We start from the raw sequence: 23,084 nt of genomic DNA, 5'->3' as shown, positions 1-23,084 counted from the left end.
ACAGGTTAGAGCTAGGTTTTCCAGACTCAGTACTTACTGACATTTTGGGTGGAATAATTCTTTGTTGGAGGTCTGGGGGACATCCAAGCATTGCAGGCCACTTAGCTGTGTGGCATACCTGGTCTCTGCCTGCTAGATGCCAGTCTCACGCCTGGCCAGTTGAGACAACCAAAAATGTCTCTAAATGTTGCCAAATGTGCCCTGGAGCCAGAAGGTGGGGAATTGCCCCTGGTTGAGACCACTAGATTAGAAGAATAGGATTCGAAAAATCAGGACCAGGGAGAAAGGAAATAGTACATGAGGTGTTAATTATTTTCACGACTGAACCAACTCTCAGGTTCCCAAAAAGCCAGGACCATGAAGTAAACATGATGAATTACACAGCTCACTGTAGCTCCTCAGCGGAGACGGTACCTCCTGACTGTAAGTTCTAAAGGAAATGTATCACGTGGAACTGCATATGGAGTAATGCCCTTGACAGCAATTTCATGCTAATTGCCAGAGTGATTTCATATGACTGTTTATTGTAATCACTTTGGATTTCCCACAGTGTTCCTTTGCACACATACCATATCCCACATGTCTGGAATTAAGTCTACAGAGTCCTTGTGAGTTGCAAGTTAGCTGGCCCAGATAAGCTTGGCTAAAGTCCAGGGGTCTCCATAGGAGATGTTCGTTTGGAGCCGATGGATACAATGGTCCAGGGATTTCTTTACAAAAACTCCCAGCCTTCATTGAACTGTAGTAGCCTTTTATCTGGTCCAGAGACTCAAGGTGGAGTCAATTAAGGAGATGGAGGAGCCGAAGGAAGCATAGCTCAAAACTTTCCTGGAGGTGCTGCAGATCCAATTCTGAATGTAGTCCTGTTGTTGTGGCCATTTGGCAGGTAGCACTTTGTACCCAGTAATCCACAGATTCCAGAGACATTAAGGATGCATCCTAGTGCCATTTTATAGGAGGCTGGGGCCCAGACCAAAAGTTCCACAGATTGGCTTCCTGTATCTCTCTCCCAGAACCTTATTTTATGTTTCCACTGATAACAAAAAGAATTATGAAAATCAAAATTTTATGAATTCATAATGGAAGAGGAAACGTCCATGTTAATACATCATAGATCATAGACCACTCCTGTTATAAGCCAGTTTTCAGTGTGTAAGGGTCACCAGTGGGCACTGGTCACACAGGTGACATAATGTCCATCGAGGGCAGTCTTCTGCATGGACCTCCAGAAGGAATGAGATTGCTCTTTGTGTCCTGTTGTGGAAAAATTACTAACAATTAAAAAGCAAAATACGGAACAGCATATAGAGAGAATGCTACATTTGTGTGAAGGGAATATTTGTATTAGATGGTATGCTCGTGAACATTCTGTGAGACTGCAGGAGAGAAGAAAGAGGTTGCTTAGTAGGGAGAGGAGATGGGAGAGGCAGCTGTGCAGACAGGGGGCAGCAGCCACGGGTGATCTTTTAAAGGTGTCTGTATATAGTTGAAATTTTAATCTGCAAATGAATAATCTGTTTTGGAAAAGGCAAAAAAAAAAAAAAAAAGGAAATGAAAAAGGAAAGTGGTAGTATACTCCAGGAAGCTATGAATTCTATTACTTTGGGTAATACATAATAAATCCAGGTAGTAGCTTCTTAACCACTGTTTCTTGGGCGTCTCTCCTTTGTTGCACTAACATAACGAGCCACAGGAAAGGATGTGGGCAGAGTGACTAATGCAAAACGAACTGACTTTATTGTTGTCAGTGTTAACAATGATGTGTTACATAATATTAAGATTATTTTTGAGCATTTGCTATGGGCCAGGCATTCTTTATCACTTTACTGTTTGTGACAGCTCAGTGGCATGCATATTATCATAATCATTATGTGGATGACAAAACTGAGGCCCAAGCTGTGGCTGCTGCGATGTGGCAGAGCTGGGTCAGAGCCCTGACATTCTGGCCCCAGAACCCCTTTCCTCACTACCATGCTTTGCTGCCCTCCCTAGAGCCGCCTGGAAGCTGCAATCAGTCCTGAATGCATTCCTTTTGTCCCTGCCACTTTGCAGGGAAGCACTTTGCATCCAGTGATACACAGATTCTAGAGACATTAAGGATACATCTTAGTACTATTCTTATAGGAGGCTGGGGAGCCAGACCTGACAGGAAGGTAGCAGTGACGGCCTCGGGGCCAGTCTCAAGTGGAGTGCAAGTGACATGTTTCTGCCTCAAACAGCCATAGGATTGTAATGCAATCGAAATGCCATTTCAGTCTTGTTGGCACTGATTCATTACCCACTATACAGAAATGATACCTGGATAGAGTTAGGGACAGTGGAGAGGCAACTCTTTATGACTCCAGGGTCTCCATGTTGACAATCGTTCTGAAACAAGGCATCCCGTGTGTGTGCTCTGCCTTCCTCCAGAAGAGGACACAGGACACCGGATCCCCTTTTAGAGGATAAGAGGGTCTGAGGGCTGAAGCTGACAGGGCCCTTTTACCATTTACTACAAACAGCATCTTCATATCAACCGTGGAAAGGCAGAGCTGGGTTGTTATTTTGAATTAACCTAGGACCTTCTTACATCTTTACCCACACAGATACACTTTCTTGAAAAAAATAAATAAATCTTATAGCTTGGGTCTACATAGGAGAAAGCTGGCCTAGCTATACTTAGCTTTTCAGAAAGATGCTCTTAGTAGATAGCGCCAGCAGATAATCTTTTGTCTCATTCCTTCCTGTTACATTGTTTGTTAGGTAATTTCTTGGATGCTATAGGAGCTATCCAAATAGCATTAAAACTTTGCAACAATTATTTATTACCATCTTTCCTCCTTCCTCTGTCTTCTAGAAGTCTCTTAATCTGCTGTAGAAATTCATCCCCAAGAGGGAGGTCTTGCCTCATCCACGCAAGAGTCCCTAGTACTGGTTGCTTTGGTTTTACATGACCTGACGTTGAAAAGGCAATGAACGCAGCATTAAAACTTTGCAACAATTATTTATTACCATTTAATCTTTTCTGTCTACACACACCCATAGATGTAGATATATACATGCAAACGTGAATAAAATAAAATGTGTATGTTAATTAGGTGCCCAAAATTGAGAATATTTGTATCTTCCTGGTATGTCAATTCTAAGACGTGAAATATGCTTTATTATCTCTAGCAGTGCTCCTTGCCCCAGAGTCTAATCTGGTTCATATTAACTTATTTAACGCTTTTTACCTCAGCTTTGCTTCATTACATAGTTTTTCTTGGACTGTCTTTTTTCTACCTTTCTGGGTCCTTATGTTTAAGGAATATCTCTTATATTTATTATAATACAATTATTAATAATTGTATTAATAATAATAATTGTATTATTTAGTGTGATCATCATATTTATATTTGAACCTGCCATTTGCAGTTTTTTCCTGGTTGTCCCACTTCTCCTGTATTCCTTTTCTCTTAATTTTTTTAGATTTATTAAGTATTTTTATGTTTTTCCCTCTATTAATGCAATACTTATATGTACATTTACTATTTTCTCGTGGTTACCCTAGATATCACACCTTTGTTTTTTTTGTTTTTTTGTTTTTTTGAGTCAGGATCTCACTCTGCCCCCCAGGCGGGAGTAGAGTGGCATGAGCTCATCTCACTGTAGCCTCAACCTCCCGGGCTCAAACCATCCTCCCACCTCAGCTTCCTGAGTAGCTGGAACTACAGGCATGCACTACCATGCCTGGCTAATTTTTGTATTTTTTATAGAGACAGGGTTTTGCCATGTTGCCTAGGCTGGTCACAAACTCCTAGGCTCAAGCAATTTGCCCGCCTTGGCCTCCCAAAGTACTGGGATTACGGGCGTGAGGCACCGCACCCAGCCTAACATGCACCTTGAACTTATGAAAGTCTTCTATAATGTAGTACGTTTACTGACTGCTTTCAGGCAGGCATGAGGACCTTTCGTTCCATTTGCTCCACTGTCCCTTTTGAAGGATTCTTGTCGTATATATAAAACCTCTTAAGACATAATGTTGTTACTGTTTTATATACTCAATTTTAATTTTAATCACTTACATCTTTGCGCTTTAATCTTTCCTGAATTCACATTCTTCCCTCTGGGACTAGGAGACCTCAATTTAGCAGTTCTTTTCATGTGGGCCTAAGAAATTTTCTCAGTTTTTGTTTCACTTTCATTCTTGAAGGAACATTTCACTGGTTATAGGATGCAAGGTTAGCAGTTATTCTCTTCTGCATCTTCCCGCTGCATTGTCTTCTGAATCTTATAATTTATGTAAAAACATTAGCTATCTGTCTTCCCATTGCTTCTGTGAAAATAGTGCATGTTTTCCTCTGGTTGTTTTTGACATTTTCTTTGTGTCTGTTTCTCAGCAATCTTTCCACGATATGCTTGGAGTGGGCTTATTTATCCTACACCCTGAATCTGTAATTTGACGTCTTTTGGTCAACTTTGGAAAGTTCTTGGCATTATCTCATCCAATATTTCTCCTGACCTGTTCTCACTCTTCTCTCGCTGGAGTGCAGTTGTTCCTCTGTTAGACCTTTGCATCATGTTCTAGATATTTTTATCTTAGAAATGAGTATGGCAGACCTAGAGCCAGAACTAAGCTTAGATCCCATAAAAGAAGAGGTGTCCCACTTGATGACTTCGCTTCCTGTTTCTGACTCTTCTTCTCCACGTGATTGGAATGTGTGATTCGGGTGTGTAGGCTGGGATGCTGGATGTGTGTAAGACTTTGCAGGGCCCCAAGTCCTAATTGCCAGGATCAGAAAGCACAGACTGCTGAGCCAATTAGGTGGCAAGCCTCAGCTAGGGAGGGCACTGGGTCTGGAACAGGCCGTGTACGTTCAAAGTCGTGACTGCGGGCAGCTTGCCTCATTCCTCTGTGCTTCAGTTATGTGCTGTGTAACATGGGGATAATTATAGTATACAGCTCATAAAATGGAGAGGATTAAATGAAATAACAGCATAAAGCACTTAGACACATACCTAACCCATAGTGGCACTCAATAAGATTACTTGCTCTTGATGTTATTATTATTATGTTTGTCACTGTCCTGCTTATTCCAAACCAGTCAGCTCTTCCCTCCTGAGGGGCAACAGTAGCAGCAGCACTGAGGCATGCACCATATTGAATGTGAAGTTGAATGATTTGAACTGTGTAGTTCCACTTAGAGATTTTTTTATATATAGAAATCTATTATAAAAAGTTAAAGTTTATCAAAACTGAATGCACACAAACACCGACTGTATATGGCACCATTTGTAGTCAAGAGATGTGAACAAACAAAGATGTGGATAACCTCAGAACTGCATAAAATTACTCATAATTTTGTAGCCACCTCCTGTTGCTACAGTGAACTCAGATGTTGCAAATACCCTTTTAAAAACCCACGTTGTGTTGCTAATTATCTCCCCATGAGCAGATGCTCTCTCCAGTAAATTACGTGTTATAGTAAAAACTGGGCTCATGTTTCTGGAGTATTTTTCGTTGTGTGTAGTGCAATACAGGAACTTTAAGGAACACCATGGGACCCATATGAAATGTCACTAGTGAAACTGGAAGTGCTCCCAAGAACAGAGAAAAGTCATGGCATTACAAGAAAAACTTAAATTGCTTGATAGAGTTTGAACGGTTGCCCTCTACATCACACAGATAATTCATTATGTCAACAATGTAAACTTACAGGATCAGTAAATGCAGTTCAATCCCGTAATTGTATTTTCTCTTATTATTTTCTTAATAACATTTTTTTCTCTAGCTTCCTTATAAAAAATACAGTATAGAATACATATAACATACAAAATATATGTTAATTAACTGTTTATGTTGTCAGTAAGGCTTCTGGTCAACAGTAGCCTACCAGTAGGTAAGTTTTGGGGAAGTCAAAAGCTATACTCGGATTTTTTATTTCAAGGGGCATCATTGCCCCTAATCCCTGCATTGATCAGGGTCAGCGGCACTCAGGCTCCTGGAGGCTGGTACAGGGCATGACTCCCTGTTCTGCACTCAACATTGCCCTTTCCTGCTGTGGCGTTTGTCACATGCCAGCCCTCGGGGCTCCCGGGCCGGTCACTCACTGTGGCTTCTCCCCTCCAGTATGGAATGCTCCTTTACCAGAACTACCGAATCCCTCAGCAGAGGAAGGCCTTGCTATCCCCGTTCTCAACGCCAGTGGTAAGTAAAGCCAGAACCTTCAGAAGTCTAGTGCCGTTTCAGCTTCTGCATCACACGTGTTAAGGACGCCTCATTTCACACGGGGTGGGCAAGAGAACCTCCGGAGAGTGTGTGCGCATTTCAGCGAAGCCATTATGTCCCACGATGACGTCGGTTTTGTAGTCTCAACAGCGTAACGGCAGGGAGTGAATTCCTCTGCCATTCTTCTCCCGTCCCTGCATCTTCCCTCAGGGTTGTGTAAGTAGGTGGCTTTCTTTAAATGCTCAAAAATGGCAGCAACAACTTTTGGCCTTGTGGGGCACTGCCCTTCCTGCTTTTTGCCTTTGTTCCTTAAGCCTTGGGACCCATGGGAGCTGTTGACTATTATGCAGCATTCATTCCCTGGTGAGAATTTAGAGATTGTCATCGTTCCTCTTGTGCTCTGGACACTCTGTTCTCAAAGGGGCAGAAGCACTTCATCTTCTCAAAATATAGTCTTGAGGGTCCTTCAGCGTCTGCCCCTTTGAGATGCCAAATGGTGCCACAGAAAGAGTCCATGAGTTTTCCCGAACGCACGTCCCCGAGGGAATGACTCACTGGGGAGGCCTAGGCTCACACTGGCTATCGATTTCTTTGATGTGTTGGAGTGCAGGTCAGGACCCTGTGAAGGACCACATGGTCCAAATGCTGCGGGTACTGGGGGCCTCACCAGCAGCCTTTTTAATACTCAGGGAGGACTAGAATGTGTTTCATTCTTAAGAAGAACCGAAGGGGCCACTGAATTTTCAGGCTAAACCAGTGAATTTCCCACCTGAAACTTGGGGAGTTCAGAGGTAGAAAACGGGCATTCCCTGCTCCCCTTTCCTGACCATCTTGATGATAGTTTCACACCAAGACTCCACTCTGCCTTATTTCCCTATATTTTAAGAACCGTGACCTTCCCTTTTCAGCGCAGTGTCTCCGAGAACTCCCTCGTGGCAATGGATTTTTCTGGGCAAACAGGACGCGTGATAGAGAATCCGGCGGAGGCCCAGAGCGCAGCCCTGGAGGAGGGCCACGCCTGGAGGGTAAGGCCCCGGCCCTGGCCAGCCTGGAGGGGCTCCCTCAAGGTGGCAGCCCCACCACGTGGTCTTCTCCCAGAGAACGGCTCTATGCGGGTTGGCAAGAGGGGTGGCATGTTGGGTGGGGGTCCTCTGAGTTCTCAGCTGCAGGAAGCAGTTGGCCCTTCTAGGCCCCTTCCACGTTCCCAGCACCCAGCCTTTCCCCACTGCCCCCTGTCCCTGGGCTTTCATGGAGGGGACAGGAGAGGAACAGAACTCTCTGCCCACCCTGGCCCCCCGTGCAGAACTGTTCTGATGAACCGGCAGTGGCTGTCTGTGGAGTGCATAGAGCCCAGGCCTGAGTGGGGCCAGCAGGTGTTCACATCAGGGTCTGCTGCTAACAGCCTGGAGGCCTTGGGCTACTCCCTCACCCCCAAGGCTTAGGTTCTTAATCTCCAGGTAGAAAGACTATCACTCAGCTTCCAAGCTCCTGAGACTTAAAGGCCTTGTGCAAAACAGGAGCCTGTACTCTGGCATTTTCTGTACTTCAGCCTCAGGGAGTCCCAAGCACGGGAAGTCCAGCGCCCAGTGCTTTGAGAACTGCGTGAGTTTAATAGAAAGGCTCGTGTGTTTCTCCTGAGAGTTATCAGGATGTTCATGGCGTTTTCATCGTATGTCTTCAGCGTGAGAAATAAGCATCTCTACTTCGGTACTGGGGCTACTAGAGATATCTCAGGGTGTTCTTAACAACTGGGAACCCTGAGCTCTTTGTTCTCAGGGGTCAGTGGGGGCTTCAGATGGGGCAAGGGCCCTTGTGAGCCCAGTCAAGCACCCGACCCAGTGCCCTGCCGTGACTTGGTGTGTCTGTCTGCTGTCCTCGGTGCTAATGTGGAATTTCTTTTGCAGAAGCGAAGCACACGGATGAACATCCTAGGTAGCCAAAGTCCCCTCCACCCTTCTACCCTAAGTACAGGTAAACAGGCACATTGCCTGATGTTTTTGTACATAAAGAAAATCAAACAACACCCCCTTCACTCCCCCGAGCCTTACAAATTTGCCTGTGCCCAGAGTGCACCACATAAGCTGTAGCTGGGGGAGTCGGGGGCTCTGCGTTGATCAGAGTTGGTTGTGCTGTCAAGGAAGCCATTCTGCAGAGGCGCCACCATCCTGCCCTCCTCCTCTCTCCCCCTCACAGTGATTCACAGGACACAGCACTGGTTTCACGGGAGGATCTCCAGGGAGGAATCCCACAGGATCATTAAACAGCAAGGGCTCGTGGACGGGTAAGGAACCACCACTGATAAGAGCTGGTCTGCTGAGGTTTGATTGTGCTGGGAATCTGTTTTGTTTAATTCCTCAGACATCCTTGCTGGGCAGGCAGCAGTTTTGTCCTCATTTTAAAGAGAAGAAAAGGTAGGCTCAGAGGTATAAGTGGTACACAGAGCTTGGCCAGCTAGTAAGGGGCAGAAAGGGATCTAATCCGTGTCTGCCCAGACTGCATCTGTAATTATCCTTCACCTCTGGATGAAATCTGAAGAGGTGGACAACACAAACTGTTTTATCTTCGTAAGATAGTGGGCAAATGGGAAAAAAAAATGCTTTTGCCTACACTTTTTGATTATGTACTATATGAGGTTGGTTTTGCTGAGAACAAATAGCCCCAAACCTTAGTGGCTTAAAACAACAAAAATCAATTACGTATGATCGTTGTTAGTTGAGTGGCCTTTCTCACCTGGGCCAGCTTGGCTGGGGCTGGACAGTCCAGGAGAGGTTCACTCGTGTCTGGTTGTTGCTGTGGGCTGTTGCCATGGCGATGAGTGACTGGGCATGTGTCTCCAGCAGGTTACTTGAGGCTCCCAGGCATCGCAAGAAAGGTTAGGCCCCACTTGAGAAGTGGACAAGACTTCTCAAGATTCTCTTAGCATCACATTTGCCACCATCCCATTGACCAAAGCAAATCCCAAGACCACACTTGAATGACCCTGGGAAGGAGCTAGTCACAGTGTGGATATAGGGACAGGGACGTGGGATGCCGTTACCACAGAAGGCCGACCCTGCGGAGCCAGCAGAGTCCTCCAGAAAGAGACACAGGCTGATCATCCGCCCTGAGGAAGTAGTTGCATCCACGTGGGAGCTGTCCCATATAGGGTCTGAATGCTCAAAATACAGGTTCCTGGAAGCTGCTAAACTCAACGAGTGATTCTTGTGTCCTTCGTGTTACAAAAAGTTTTATTATGGAAATTTTCACATTTCATAAGTGTATAACGAAACCCCACTTACCCATCACGCAGCTTCAACCTGCTAACTTACTTACCTTTCACACATTTTCTCCTCCTCCTCCTCTTCAGCTCTCTTTTTCCTTTTTTCTCCTCCTCTTCCTCCTCCTCTTCTATTTTAAAGGGAATTTCAGAATCCTAAATTTTTGCCAGCAAGTACATCTCAGTACCTGTCTCTAAAAAAATAAGGATCCTTTTGTTTTGATATAACTGCAATATTATTACACTTAACAAAATAAATAAGAATTTCTTGCTATCATCTAAAAGCTAATCCATGTTCAGATTTCCCCAGTTGTCACCAAAAAAACTCCTTTAAATTAAATTGAGGTTATTTAAGGCAGGACCCACAAATGGCATTTGGATGCTATACCATTTCACCTCTGTCTCATTGGATATGGAATAGTCTTTGTCTTTCTCACCACTCTGTTTTTCTTCTGTTTTTTTAAACATCTTTTGTTTGTTAAAGAAGTGGGTCATTTGCTAATAGCATGTTTGTGGTTTATTTTAATAAGTTCCTCTGTTTCCCGGATTCCTGGGGAGTGGTGGTCATGGTGTGATCAGATGCATTTCTCCTGCCTGGTGTCCTCTGGGTGCTCTGCTGCCTGGAGTGGAGGAGGCCTGAAGCCTGGCTGCTGTTTAATGGTGTTGGATGAGCAGAGGTTCAAGTGCAGCCTGCTGGAGCCTCCCCACCAAGGCTGCCATCCCCGTCCACCACATGGTTTTAGCAGCCCTTGGTGAACTTGCCGTGGTTCAGTATTTCATAGGGGTTCCGAAATCATCATTTTCTAATTCCTTCCTATATGAGCTGAAGTTCTCTCTTGCATCACATGTTTCTTGGAAAAAGTAGGTAAATGCCTGGATTTTCCCTTTACTTGTCAATTTTTAGAATAATGAGTTTGTGTTCTCCCACTTTCCACTAGAGGCAAACAAGGGGTGTTTTTGTTGTTAGTTTGTTTGGGTTTTGTTTAAACTGTCACTATGAACTTAGATTTTTGTGTTTGATTTATTTCAGTCAAAACCTCCTCTTCTTGATGCTCACTTTGCCCCTCATTGGCCAATGGCTTCTTCAGATTGCTTCCTGAGTTCTTTTGAGCTAGCATTAATGGTATTTGATTTTGGGGTGACAAGATTTATTAAACTCAAATGATGCGTTTCTCACAGGGACCCTCATTCTTACTAATGGAAAATGGTATTTGAAGACTACAATCTTTTAGATCTTTGTAGTAAACAGAGCTAGGACATGGGCTTTTTTAAAACAAAAAATAAATTTTGGATTCGCGTTGATATTGCTAATTCAAATTTGAGATTACAGGATTTTTTACTTCTTTGATTTTTTTTTTCCTCTGATGATCTCTGTTAATGGCATTAACTTAATTACTTATTACTTTATCAACACATAATATAAAATACATACATGTAATATCTTGAAAATATTAATGCTGATATTAATTCAGTAAGACTTGCGATTTCTTTGCAGTCCTTTTAATCCTTAAGGATTAATCCAGGCAGGTTACCTTAAAATACCTTGCCCACAGTCACTTGAAGTAATTCTGCTCTATGGTTCTGCCACCAAACTGCTGGGTAAATCAGGTTTGTTTGTTTCAGTTCTCTTTAGTGTTTGCAAGCGGATCTGATTTATTTTCTTTTTGGTTGAATGCTGCCTTGTAAATTGCATAAAACATTTTCATGGATCCAAAGTCAGATCTATGAAATAAGGCACATGCCCTGTCCACTCAACTTTGCTTCCCAACCCCTACAACAGATACACAGCTTTTATTAGTGTTTGCTTATCCATCTGTCATTTCGTTGTACAAATACCAGCGAAACGATTTTGTTTTCTGCCTCTCGTTAAGCAGAGGTAGCGGGGCTGCAAGTACCGCGCTGCACAGTTCCCGCAGTCTCTGCGTCCCAAGGATCGCTCCACAGCAGCTCATGGCGATGGCCCACATCTCTTTTACACTCTTGGGTTTTCTTTTATGTACATGGAACATCGTTTTTTAAAATGTCCCCTACTGAGGGATGTTCACCATGTTTCCATGCAAATGTTATGAGACACAGTGCTGCATTGTTTCATAATTTTGCCGTGTATCTTTGCTATGAGTCCTGAGAAGTGGGGCTGTGGGGTGGAAGGGCAGGGCCTATGTAATATGGTGAAATGTCACCAGAGTCCCTCAGCAGGCTTACCTCTTCCATCTGAGAGTCCTGCTGTAAGCCGTGTCTCTCATGAAGGAAGCCGACCCTCATTTCATGTATGGAAGGACTTCTTTGTCTTTGGCAGTTCTGCACTGTTTACATTTTTTGTCCATTTTTCTAATCGATGAAGTTGCAGACACTTTTGTTTTTCCCACTCCTGAATCATAAAGGGGTACTTTATGTCTTCTTGTACTTGGATTCTTTTCCCCCCTCTCTCCTTCCTTCCCTCCACCCCTCTTTCCTTCCTTCCTGCTCTCTCTCCCTTTCTTTCTTTTGTCCTTGTTTGTTCATGTTTGGTTTTGGTTCAGTTTTGTTTCGATCCCAGATGCACTTGGGTTTATTTATCCTCACTGCTGGGTAAAGAATGGGTCTGATTTTATTTTGTTTCCCATGTGGCTTTACAGTTACTCCAAAACTCCTTACTTGAGGTATCAGCTTTAGCACAGAGCAGTCTCTCAAAGCATTAGAAGCGACTCCTCCTCTAACTATAAAAACGTATGTTTCTTCTCTAAAGTTTCTGGCATGCCTAAGGAGAGAAAAGCCTAACGTTGAAATTTCTCTTTCTGTGACATTTTTGAGTTAGGGGTGTCTGTGTGTTCTGGGGCTTCTAATACAGTGTATACCTGCTTATACCCCTGAACCACATCAACAGTGGACCCAGAATGTTCTAGGGGTACCACTGTTACCCTTGCTGTCTGTGGGTCTAGGGGTACCTCTGTTACCCTTGCTATCTGTGGGAGGCAGCACGGGCTCACTTGGGGGTAGTGTCACTCTGCTGGAGAAATGGCATTTCCACAGGAGGCTTTATTTGGTGCCGTGGCTACTAAGTGTCGTCCCCAAGGCCAGGGCAGTGAGGATGCCCATCACCCCGAGGCACAGATGTTTCTGAACCTCAGTGGGGCGGGTGTGGCAGTCGTGTTCGAAGAAGCTTCCTGAGTGATTCTGGGATAAGGCCACTCTGTCCACTTTGGATTGGAAGGGCTGCCTTGGGGTGGGGTGGATTGCAGGTCAGCCCTGCTGGGCCGTCTGCATTGTGTGTCAGCGTTTTGCTTCCCCCAGCCATGTTTGTCTTTCAAATTTTCTTGGATGAGAAAACCAGTTGGCGAGGCTTCCGTCTTTCCAGACTTGTAAAGAGACAGAAGCATCACCTCTGTTACCTTCTGTTCCCCAAAGCAGCCTGCTGGTACCACCCGCCTTATTCATCAGCAGGCATTCCTCTCCGTCCTCCCTGGAGCCTTCCTTGTCTCTAAGGCTGTCATTTCCAGCTCCCGCCTTAGGCTGCTGGAGCGCTAGCCACACACAGAAATGTAGATAATGGGATCGATTCAGGCGTTAACACAGGGACAGCTCATCTTCCTCGTAATTCTTGGGTGGAGGGAGGAGGTATATTTGTATGACAAGGTAAATAATCCATTTCTAATCTTTACTGATCCCTCCAGAGATGATGAAGGCAAGCCAATTTAAAGAGTCAAACAACAAAGAAAAGAAAAGAAAAGTGCCTTGAAAAACAGTGCAAGATTCTGGACAGATAATATAAAAACAGCATTTTCCATAGCTTTATTCTCAAATGGTGTATGCAGTTAGAAAGATACATCAGAGCCTTAAATAAGCCTGTAAGGTATTCCTGAAATCCCAGGATCCAGGCAGCTCCCCTCCCACCCCCACCCCCGCCCCCCATGTAGCTGAGAGTGTGTGTGCGTGCGCATACTCATGCTTTACCAACCCTGCACTGAATTTGCGGCCTGCTTCCTTCCTGTCTCGCCACCCATACCCATCCCAGAACTGCAGGAGAAGGATCTTTTTAAGGGCAAATCTAGGTCTATAGTCCTCTCTGCTAAACAGTCCCACCCCACCCCCAGTACCATGCTTACCCCCTCAGGGCCTGTGGATGCTCCCCCTGCCACGCCCACACTCATGGTCCAGCCCTACTGGCCTTCCTGCCGAGCCAGGGATCAACCCCTGTGTCATCTGTCTGTGCAGTCCCTCTGTCTGCACTTCATGCCCGTCCACATGTTGGAGGGAAACCTCTTCAGCAAAATTTGAATTATTTGAAGCTTTCTCTTCTCCCAACCACAGAAAAAGAGGTGTTATCCCCAGGACTCGTATAGCACCCTTGTAAGAGGGATATTTTGACTTTTCATCTGCTCTTCCTGCTGAACCAGGAACTCCTCCATGACTGGCTGTGTGACCTTGGGGAAGTTGCTTAGCTTCTCTGTGTGCCACTTCCCTTATCATTGTGAAATGAAGATAACAGCGTCACCTTGAAGATAAATGAGTTAATACGTGCCTGAAACACTTTGCGTGGTGTCTTGCTTGTAAACATGGTCTAGATTGTTACTCTGATCACTGTCGGGTCCTGTCACAAGGGGCTCTTCATTCGTTTATGGTGGACTGGTGAGTGCACCATCCCTAGCATCTACTCTTAATAAAGACAAGAACTTACCTGGTTCTTGTCACTCCATTCTAGGCCATGTTTACAACTTCTGAGCCTGGTTAGTAGTCACTTAGCGTGCTTAGCATCTCACTGGGCGTCTTTTCTATAACTGCCATCTCCTTAGAAATCACTGGATTGTGGCAGTTGGCTGATTGCAGTGAGTATTTCAAGCTACCTTATATTGCGTGCGATCGTGCACAATGCTGTATGTACATCAGCCATAGTGTTCTCAGTGGTCCTGCAAGAGAAGAGTTATTCTGGCTGGGCGTGGTGGCTCATGCCTGTAATTCCAGCACTTTGGGAGGCCGAGGTGGGCAGATCACCTGAGGTCAGGAGTTCGAGACCCAGCCTGGCTAATACCATGAAACCCCATCTCTACTAAAAATATAAAAATTAGCTGGGTATGGTGGTGGGCGTCTGTAATCCCAGCTACTCGGGAGGCTGAGAGGGAAGAATCGCTTGAACCTGGGAGGCGGAGGTTGCAGTGAGCTGAGATTGCACCGTTGCACTCCAGCCTGGGCGACAAGAGTGAAACTCTGTCTCAAAAAAATAAAAAGAAAAGAAAAGAGGTGTTCCCCTTCTGCAGATGAAGAAATTGAGGCTGAGAAGGCAAGTTGCCCAAGATCATGAAGCTAATAAGTGACCTATCCAGGATTCCTGCTGATGCCTAAGCCATGCCGTTCTCCCCCCATAGCAGTCATCTCAGATAGACAACCTTCAGACATTCCCTGTAAAGCCCAAGCCTTTCAGCAGCCTTGGGACTTCCCAGAGTAAGCCTGCCCCTCTCAGGGGTGCACAGGCCTGGGCCGTGCTGCCGTTCACCATCTGTAGCTTCCCATCTGCGGAAGACAGCAGATAGTTAACAGCAGAGAAAGAGACGCCCCACGTTTTCCTCTAGTTAGAGCTGGAGCTCGGCAGACTTCTGGGTTTCAGAGTAACGATGTTTTGTTTGGAATGATATGACTCTGACTAAAGAAAACAGGTCTTTGAGGTGGGCACAGCTGCCCAGCGTGCACCACCAGCACTCAGGAGAGGAACTGAATCTCCGTGTCCTCTCTCTGGCGGTGCCACATATTCCCCAGTAGGGTCTGAGATTCCTCCCGCCGTCCCATCTGGCCTGACCAAGCCAAACCGTGGAATCCCATTCTGATCGGTGTTTCCCAAAGTATATCCTGAAGAACACAAGGCCTGCAAAGTGCTATTTTAGAAAGGGTGGGGGGAGGTTTCTACTTAGGTAAGATTGGAAAACTGCTAGACAGTTACCATGAATATTCACATTTTTAAGGCTCTGAGAAGTCCTGTAGTAAAATATATTTCTTTTACCCTTTCAGCATGGGAATTTTCCAGTCTTACTTAACTGCTTTCCATCTTCACATTACAGTCTAGAATCGGTGATTTTGCTGATGATTCTAGTTTGGTTTTGGATATATTTAAAGAGAGTTCCTTCTCAGGCCCTTTCTTCTTTGTAGCTTTCATTGGATCCTTCTCTTTCTGGTGTATAACTATCTTTTCAGCTAACTCCAGATTTTTTCATGTAAGAGCAATGATTTTATGCCTTTTTTGTGCTATTCTAAGATTTAAAAAAAAATTTTTAAGGTTGTAGAAAGGTTGCAATAATAATAGGATGACCTGTACACACTTCGCCCAGATACCTTTATTAAGATTATAGCACATTTGCCTGATTCTTCTTAGTTATTTTTTTTTTTTTGTCTTCTGAACCATTTAGGAGTAAGTTGTGGCATGACGTCCCTTTAATCTGAATTATTTCAGTGTAAAATTTCTAAGAACAAGAACTTCTATAACCACAATACCGTTATAAAAACCAGGAAGTTAACATTGACGCAGTTCATTGCCTAATCCATACCCTTCTTCCTAATTGCCTCCTTTATAGCAAAAGAACATCTTCATCCAAATCTTCTCTCCCAGCACGTATTCATAATCTTGATCTGCGTTGTGAGTAGAAGCCAGTTCTTGTAGAGTGAGCCTGGGCTCAGCCTAGGCTCCTCACTCATGGTGAGATTCAGGCTATGCATTTTTGGCAGGAACACCCCAGAAAAGTGATGTTGTGTCATCTTCAGTACATCCTCTCCAGAGGCCCTCAGGGTCAATTTGTCTCATGGCTCCTGGTGGTAATTTAGACACTTGATGAAGAAGATGCTGTAGGCCAGATTTCTCCACTGTAAAGCTATTATTTTCCCCTTTGTAGTAAATAAGTATTAACAGTACAGCACTTTGATGCCATGAAAATACTCTTGTTTCTCATCCACCTTTCATTTGCTGGTTTCAGCATTTGTTGAAGATCTTCTCCTTCATTGATTGTTACTACGGTAATTGCCAAAGGGTTGTTTTCGAATGCAACGTGCCTTTATTTATTGACTGACTTTCTCCTCAAAGAAAGAGCTTTGCCTTCTCCCCTATTAATTTATTTGCTCATTTATCTATAAATAACACTGCAGACTCATGGATTCCGATTTTATGGGTTAAAATTCATTTTGATGCCCAGATTTAGTCATCCTGCCTCCTGTGTCTTTTTGACATGTCTTTATTATTCTTTGAGTACTTTTTGACATGCAGGCACAAAGTATTCCTACTTCGTCCTATAGTTTCCCTGCCCTAATCCTGTAGTCAGGCATATCCCCAAGGAGCCCAGGTTTTTTCCATTGGAGAATGACAATTCAGAATTACCATCTTGGTGCTTGCCTGGGGTGCTGTTGCCACTAGAGGCCACTCAGATGCCAAAGCACTGAAGCACTGGGGCTCCAAGCCTGTGTGTGTGTGTGTGTGTGAGTGAGAGAGAGAGAGTGTGTGTCTGTGTGTGATTAGTGCCAGATTTTAAAATATTTTAGCAATCAACTATTTTCCATTCCCCAGGCTTTTTCTCCTCCGTGACAGCCAGAGTAATCCAAAGGCATTTGTACTCACACTGTGTCATCACCAGAAAATTAAAAATTTCCAGATCTTACCTGTAAGTATTGATATTCTCAAACCAGTCCTTGTGGTTTTGTTTTCTGGTTTCATTCTTCATGCAGTTTTCAAGTTGTAAACTGACAAGACCGATAAGTATCAGACAAGACCGGTAAGTTTCAAGCCCACAGGTGAGAAACTTTCAAGAGTTTCTTTACAGGTTTGTCTTTTGAAATTAGAAAACCATTTCCCTAGAAATAATCCTGAAAGTGGCGATAGGGTGCTGAGGCCCCCCTTGAGCCTGTGAGCTCTTAGTTGCAGCTGAAAGGGTACTGACGGGGAGGGTCAAGGTCACAGGAAGGGGAGGTGGAGGAGAATTAGCTGAGGGCCCAGCAGCTGTGAGCACATAGGTCTGGAAGGCAGGAGCTGTGCAGCAGGTTTGCTTGTTGGCTGCTGGAGTCTGAGGAGTCTTGTGATTTGTCCTGGTGTGCACCAGGGCTATCCAAGAAGCGTAAGTGGTGTCCCAAAGAGCAATTATGTTTCTCCTTCCACATGGTCCTTGGATCTAAAGACCTTTGAACAATTCCAAAAACATCATTACAGATTACCTTAATCAACACTACTTTTTTTGACAAAGCACTTTATGTTTGATTTGCCTAATGTAGTTTACCTCTTGCTTCAGTATGCCACAGTTCAGTTCTAGTTCATGATCAGAGTGCTAGATAGCGCCTGCAAGAATTCAGTTTAGTTGAGAATACAATACACAAAATTAATAGCAGCTGTTTACGTGACGAATTGATAAATTCTGCAGGTAATGATAATGTTTGTGAAATACATCCTGTGGAACCCAAACTACCGAAAGAGGCTGGCTGGATAGTTTCCTCTCAGGGATTCAGTCTGCATGTCAGCAAAGAAAAAGCTCTGAGAAGGCTTTAATTAACAAAACTCACCTGTTTTACACAGTGGACCCTGGAGTTCTTCAAGCTTATCTGACCCCCAGGACTTTGTTATGATCTCAAGAATCATGTAGTGGCCTGCATCCATGGACCATACAGGATGAGGAGGGTGTCTTGCTTAGCTTTTGTGAGCCAGGGGAAGGCAGCGTGCCACACACTGTCTTTTCTGTGGCCACTTGCTTCCTACTGTGTGCTGACATCCCCACCTTACTCGTGAGGAAAATGAGGCTCATGGCTGTAAGCGGCTTTCGCTGCACCGCGCTGGGGTAAGGAACAGAATCTGGGATTGAGCCCAGCCTTCCCAGCTTCCAGCCAACTTTATATGCAAATACAGGAATTACTATCCTAGGGAAAGTGCCTCATAGATGATCCTTTCTGTTCTTCTACTGCGTTATATTATTCACTCAGTTGTTATAATTCCTTTAGCTCAAAATATAAAATGAAAAGTGATTGACGTTTTGGGATGGATGAGTAAATTTAAAAAAAAAGGAAAGAAGGGAGCTTTCATGGTAGGCAGAGTATGTAATGCCCAAATCCTACAAGTAACAAAAGAACAGCAACTTGAGACTTAGGGCAATAAGTGTGCAGCCTCTGTGTGTGAAAACGGGCTGTGGGATGTGCTGTTAGCTCTAGCAGTGGTTTTGGAGTTACGAAGTGGTTCCAAGCTCATTAATTAGCCAAGCCTTAAAGCTGACCTGTTCCCTGTGAACAACGTGACCTCCTCATGCCGCACTGATCTGCACAGTACACTGTTCTGCACTGTACTGCAGTCATGCAATTGAAAACTCACTGAGTTAAAATAGGTGTTAGGAATATGGTTCTCTCTGGGAGATACTGTGGCATTCCCCTGCTTTAACAAAAATAACTGCCCAATATTCAGGGACCTAGGAAGGGAATTTACCTGCGTGAGCTTATTAATCCCTCACAGCCACCCAACAGTTGCTTCATCATGGAGCAGAGTATAAACTCCTGGGGCCTCAGGAGTTGGCTGAGGTCATATAGTGAGGACCCAGGTCTGTGCAGTCTTCATGGGGCATGCTGTGTGCAGTGGGTACTTACAGGTTAACTGGTAAATATAATTCTCACGAGCTGGGTGAACTAGGGGCAAACTTCCAGCCCTTCTCCATGACCACCTCAGGGAGCAGGGGAGCTAGCTGTCCTCAGTGGTCTCCACAGCCCACCCAAAGTCTGTCCCTCGCTCAGGGATGTGGCAGCCCCCAGCACACACCCTCTGCTCCCCCGTCCTTCCCGCCCCTGGTGTTTTCTAGCCTACCTTGCCGTGTGTGTCCCTCTGGAATCAAATCATGGGCAGATGCTGCTGCTGCTGGCCGTGGGCCCCGTTCTCTTCCCTGAGGTGGCGGCCTCTAACCTGGCAAGTGTTCTTGTGTCTCTCCAGTGCGAGGATGATGGGCAGACGTTCTTCAGCCTAGATGACGGGAACACCAAATTCTCTGACCTGATCCAGCTGGTTGACTTTTACCAGCTGAACAAAGGAGTCCTGCCTTGCAAACTCAAGCACCACTGCATCCGAGTGGCCTTATGACCGCAGATGTCCTCTCGGCTGAAGACTGGAGGAAGTGAACACTGGACTGAAGAAGCGGTCTGTGCATTGGTTAAGAACACACATTGATTCTGCACCTGGGGACCCAAAGCGAGATGGGTTCGTTCAGTTGCCAGCCAACCAAGATTGACTAGTTTGTTGGACTTAAACGACGATTTGCTGCTGTGAACCCAGCAGGGTCGCCTCCCTCTGCGTCGGCCAAATTGGGGAGGGCTTGGAAGATCCAGCGGAAATTTGAAAATAAACTGGAATGATCATCTTGGCTTGGGCCGCTTAGGAGCAAGAACCGGAGAGAAATGATTGGAAATGAACTCTTGCCCTGGAATAATCTTGACAATTAAAACTGATATGTTTACTTTTTTTGTATTGATCACTTTTTTGCACTCCTTCTTTGTTTTCAATATTGTATTCAGCCTATGGTAGGAGGGGGATGTGGCGTTTCAACTCATATAATACAGAAAGAGTTTCGAACGGGCAGACTTCAAACTGAGTATGGGTCCCCAAATGTTCCCAGAGGGTCCTCCGCACCCTCTGCCAACTACCACGGTGTGGATTCAGCTCCCAAATGACAAACCCAGCCCTTCCCAGTATACTTGAAAAGCTTTTCTGTTAAAATAAAAGGTGTCACTGTGGTAGGCATTTGGCATGTTTTGTGGACTCAGTCAAGCAACCACAGTCTGTTAATCATTTCTCTATGCTCAGATGTCAGATCCTCTTGTTATTAGCGTGTCTTGTTCTGCACAGTGCAGGAGACTTTATTCCTTTGGAAAATTCACTGTTCCACAAACAGCAGGCTGAATGGCCTCGCCTCTAGACTGACGTGGGCCAGCCTCCTTGAGACACACCTGGCACCCGTCATCGGCCAGCGGTGGATGCTGCATAATCCACCTGGGTACTTTCAGCCTTGCGTTTCCACGGCCTTCAGCCTGTTCTAGAACGATCACTGCCTTACCCCTGCTGCTGCAGTGGTGTGAGTCGTTTCACGGCTGATGTCCCTCGGGGGATTAAAGGATCTAAAGAGAGAATGGCACCTGGTTGGCTTCGTGCTGTGTCTCGTGGGTTTCCATGGTGATAAAGACAAGGAAACGCTGCAGAGGTCACAGGCACAGGCTGATATTTAAAGATCTTTGCTTGCAGCCCTCCGTCCTGCTGAGAACCCCCATAAGCCAGTGAACGCAGAGCCCCTAGAGGCTCCTCTGCTGGCTTAGGGTGCAGAGTACCTCACGGTGGTTGTGGACATGGAAGAGTTTTGTCAACACAACACTTCCTCCCTGCTCCGGGAGATGAGTCAGACGGTGGCTTGAGTTGTCACTTGGTCCCCTCCGCCCCTCGGGTGGCCCCCTTTGCCATGTCCCCTTAGCTTAGTGATCAGGTGTGAGAGTGGCCATTTCCTTACCTTTAATCCCTGCAAAGCAGAAAGGACTCCCTTGACAAGGAACAGACTACCGTGGTGAGCAGAACGATTTCCTTTTTCAAGACAACACCCGCCTGGCTTCTCTGAATCTGTGCTAGCCACGATATTGCCCCAAATCCGCTCCCACTGAAGTGCTCCCTAAGGAACAGCATTTCTCTGCTCGTCAGTCAACCCCCATAGCCTAGAGCAGTGTCACGAGCTTCAGTAAGGCCAATCAGCTGGAAGTCAGTGTACCATATAGTAACACTGTATTTCAGTTTACAGACCACACTCTAGCTGTTTTCCATGAAAGGTATACAAATAAAGAATTTTTTAGCAAAACATGTTTTTAACCATCAATGCTCAATTGCATTTTCTTCCTTTCGCAGCCAGTCAGTCTTTCGAACTATTGACAGTGAGATAATTCTCGTGTTCACACCTGGCGGCAGGCTTCACTATAGGGACGGACATTGCAGTTACACCGCGATTCCTTTCTCTTCACTGGCTCGAGGTAAACACTTTCCAAGGAAAAACAACTCTAGGATTTCTTTTTTCTGTGTACGTAGACCAGTCCCATCAGTGTATAATCTCTCTCTTTCACGCCTCTCTCCAATAGACAGCTTGTATTTGCAGTATTTCATATTTATAAATATGCGTTTATTTAAAAGGAGAACAAAAGCTTGACTCTGATTCACAGTTTTGTATGTAGCTGGTTTGACGTAGTCTTTTGTATTTTCCCTGCCGAAGTGAATTGTTGGAGAATGTAAACCGCCTCCGTGCGGCAGCAGACTTCCTAAGGCCCCAGCTCGTTAGCCTAAGGCCCCAGCTCGCTAGCCTCGTGCTGGGCGGCTGGGAATTCCACCTGAGAACAAGTCCCGCAAACCGGGGACGGAAGGACATTTGACTTTTATTTTTGTATTTAATTGACATGAATGTAAAGGGGACAGCTCAGGGTTGTTTTGGAGCCTGTTGACTTTGTATCTCTGCCTGTGATTTTCTTTTCTAAATGAAACTCCATGTAGCAACCGGGATGAAGTTGAGAGGGAAAACGCCAAATGCTTTGGTTATTAGAGTTTAATAGGTAAGCTCTGTTACACTAGGTGTTAGAGTTCCAGAATGTTCTTTTGTTTGCTAAACCTTGAAGAAACATGTGCCTCAGCCTAGATGTTTTGTCTTCTCTTTTCTGCACTTAATACCTGACAGTATGACCGATCTCTGCGCCTTTCCGGGGGCGGGCCAGCTGGCGGTAGATTTGTGATGTCACAGTGCAAACTGCAGCGACTGTAAATCGGCCTGGCGTGTATAAACGTTTTCAGGGAATGCAGAAGGTATTAATGAAGAGACAAAACCTTTATTCCATGTGCTTTGCTTCATTCTGTACATAGCTCTTTGGCTCGTGAACCTAATTGTAAACTTTCAGGTATTTTTGTACAAATAAGGGACTGATGTTCTGTTTCTTGTAATTAGAAATAAACATTAATACAGTGTTCTTCATTTTCTATTGCTGGTGATGTCTGTTTCTATATTTTAAAACACTGGCCAATCACGAGGTCAGGAGTTCAAGACCAGCCTGACCAACATGGCGAAACCCCATCTCTACTAAATATAAAAATTAGCCGGGCGTGGTGGTGTGTACCTATAATCCCAGCTACTCAGGAGGCTGAGAGGATAATCACTTGAACTCGGGAGGCGGAGGTTGCAGTGAGCCAAGATTGCACCATTGCAGTCCAGCCTGGGCAACAGAGCAAGACTCCTATCAAAAAAACAAAAAACAAACAAAAAAAACCACTGGCCTGTCATCCATTGAAAACCTTTTGAAATGACTTAGAATATTAAAAACACACTTCTTACCACTAGCTAGAGACTACCACAAGGACTCCATAGCTGTTTGGGACGTGTCACACACAAGCTTGCCCAGCCCTGGTGAGACACCAGACTCTTGGCTGCTTAGTGCTCCAAGGTGGTGGCAAGACATTCTCAGCTGACCTCTCCTCCCCCATAAAAATCACAGACCTCAGAAGGTTTCAGAAACTGTCAGATACCCACACAGGCTTAAGAAAGACCTTAAGAAACTCACATTCACCCTTGAGCCCAATTGGTGTTTTTTCCACTGCAGCGCGACAATTAAAATGTCAAGAGCCTAGGTTTTCTAAGCAGGCAAACAACTGACAGAGTAAGAATA

At 45.0% G+C, this 23,084-nt stretch overlaps 1 protein-coding gene across 10 annotated transcripts in view; it reads left to right on the top strand.

The window, feature by feature from the left end:
* GRB10 (growth factor receptor bound protein 10) overlaps positions 1-22,396 on the top strand; it is a 203,546-nt gene extending 181,150 nt beyond the window's left edge. For all 10 annotated transcript variants that reach the window (XM_003895978.3, XM_009202943.2, XM_009202947.2 and 7 more), the window contains 6 exons: positions 6,089-6,166; positions 7,096-7,212; positions 8,092-8,158; positions 8,381-8,468; positions 16,960-17,053; positions 19,345-22,396. In XM_003895978.3, the coding sequence (XP_003896027.1) occupies positions 6,089-6,166; positions 7,096-7,212; positions 8,092-8,158; positions 8,381-8,468; positions 16,960-17,053; positions 19,345-19,491 (591 nt within the window). In that variant the 3' untranslated portion in view covers positions 19,492-22,396. The remainder of the gene's footprint in view (positions 1-6,088; positions 6,167-7,095; positions 7,213-8,091; positions 8,159-8,380; positions 8,469-16,959; positions 17,054-19,344) is intronic.
* Positions 22,397-23,084: the final 688 nt, after the last annotated feature.

Source organism: Papio anubis, chromosome 4, assembly GCF_008728515.1.
Source record: "Papio anubis isolate 15944 chromosome 4, Panubis1.0, whole genome shotgun sequence".
NCBI lineage: Eukaryota > Metazoa > Chordata > Mammalia > Primates > Cercopithecidae > Papio > Papio anubis.
Note: the sequence above shows the minus strand (reverse complement) of the source record. Positions and strands in the feature narration are given on the sequence as shown.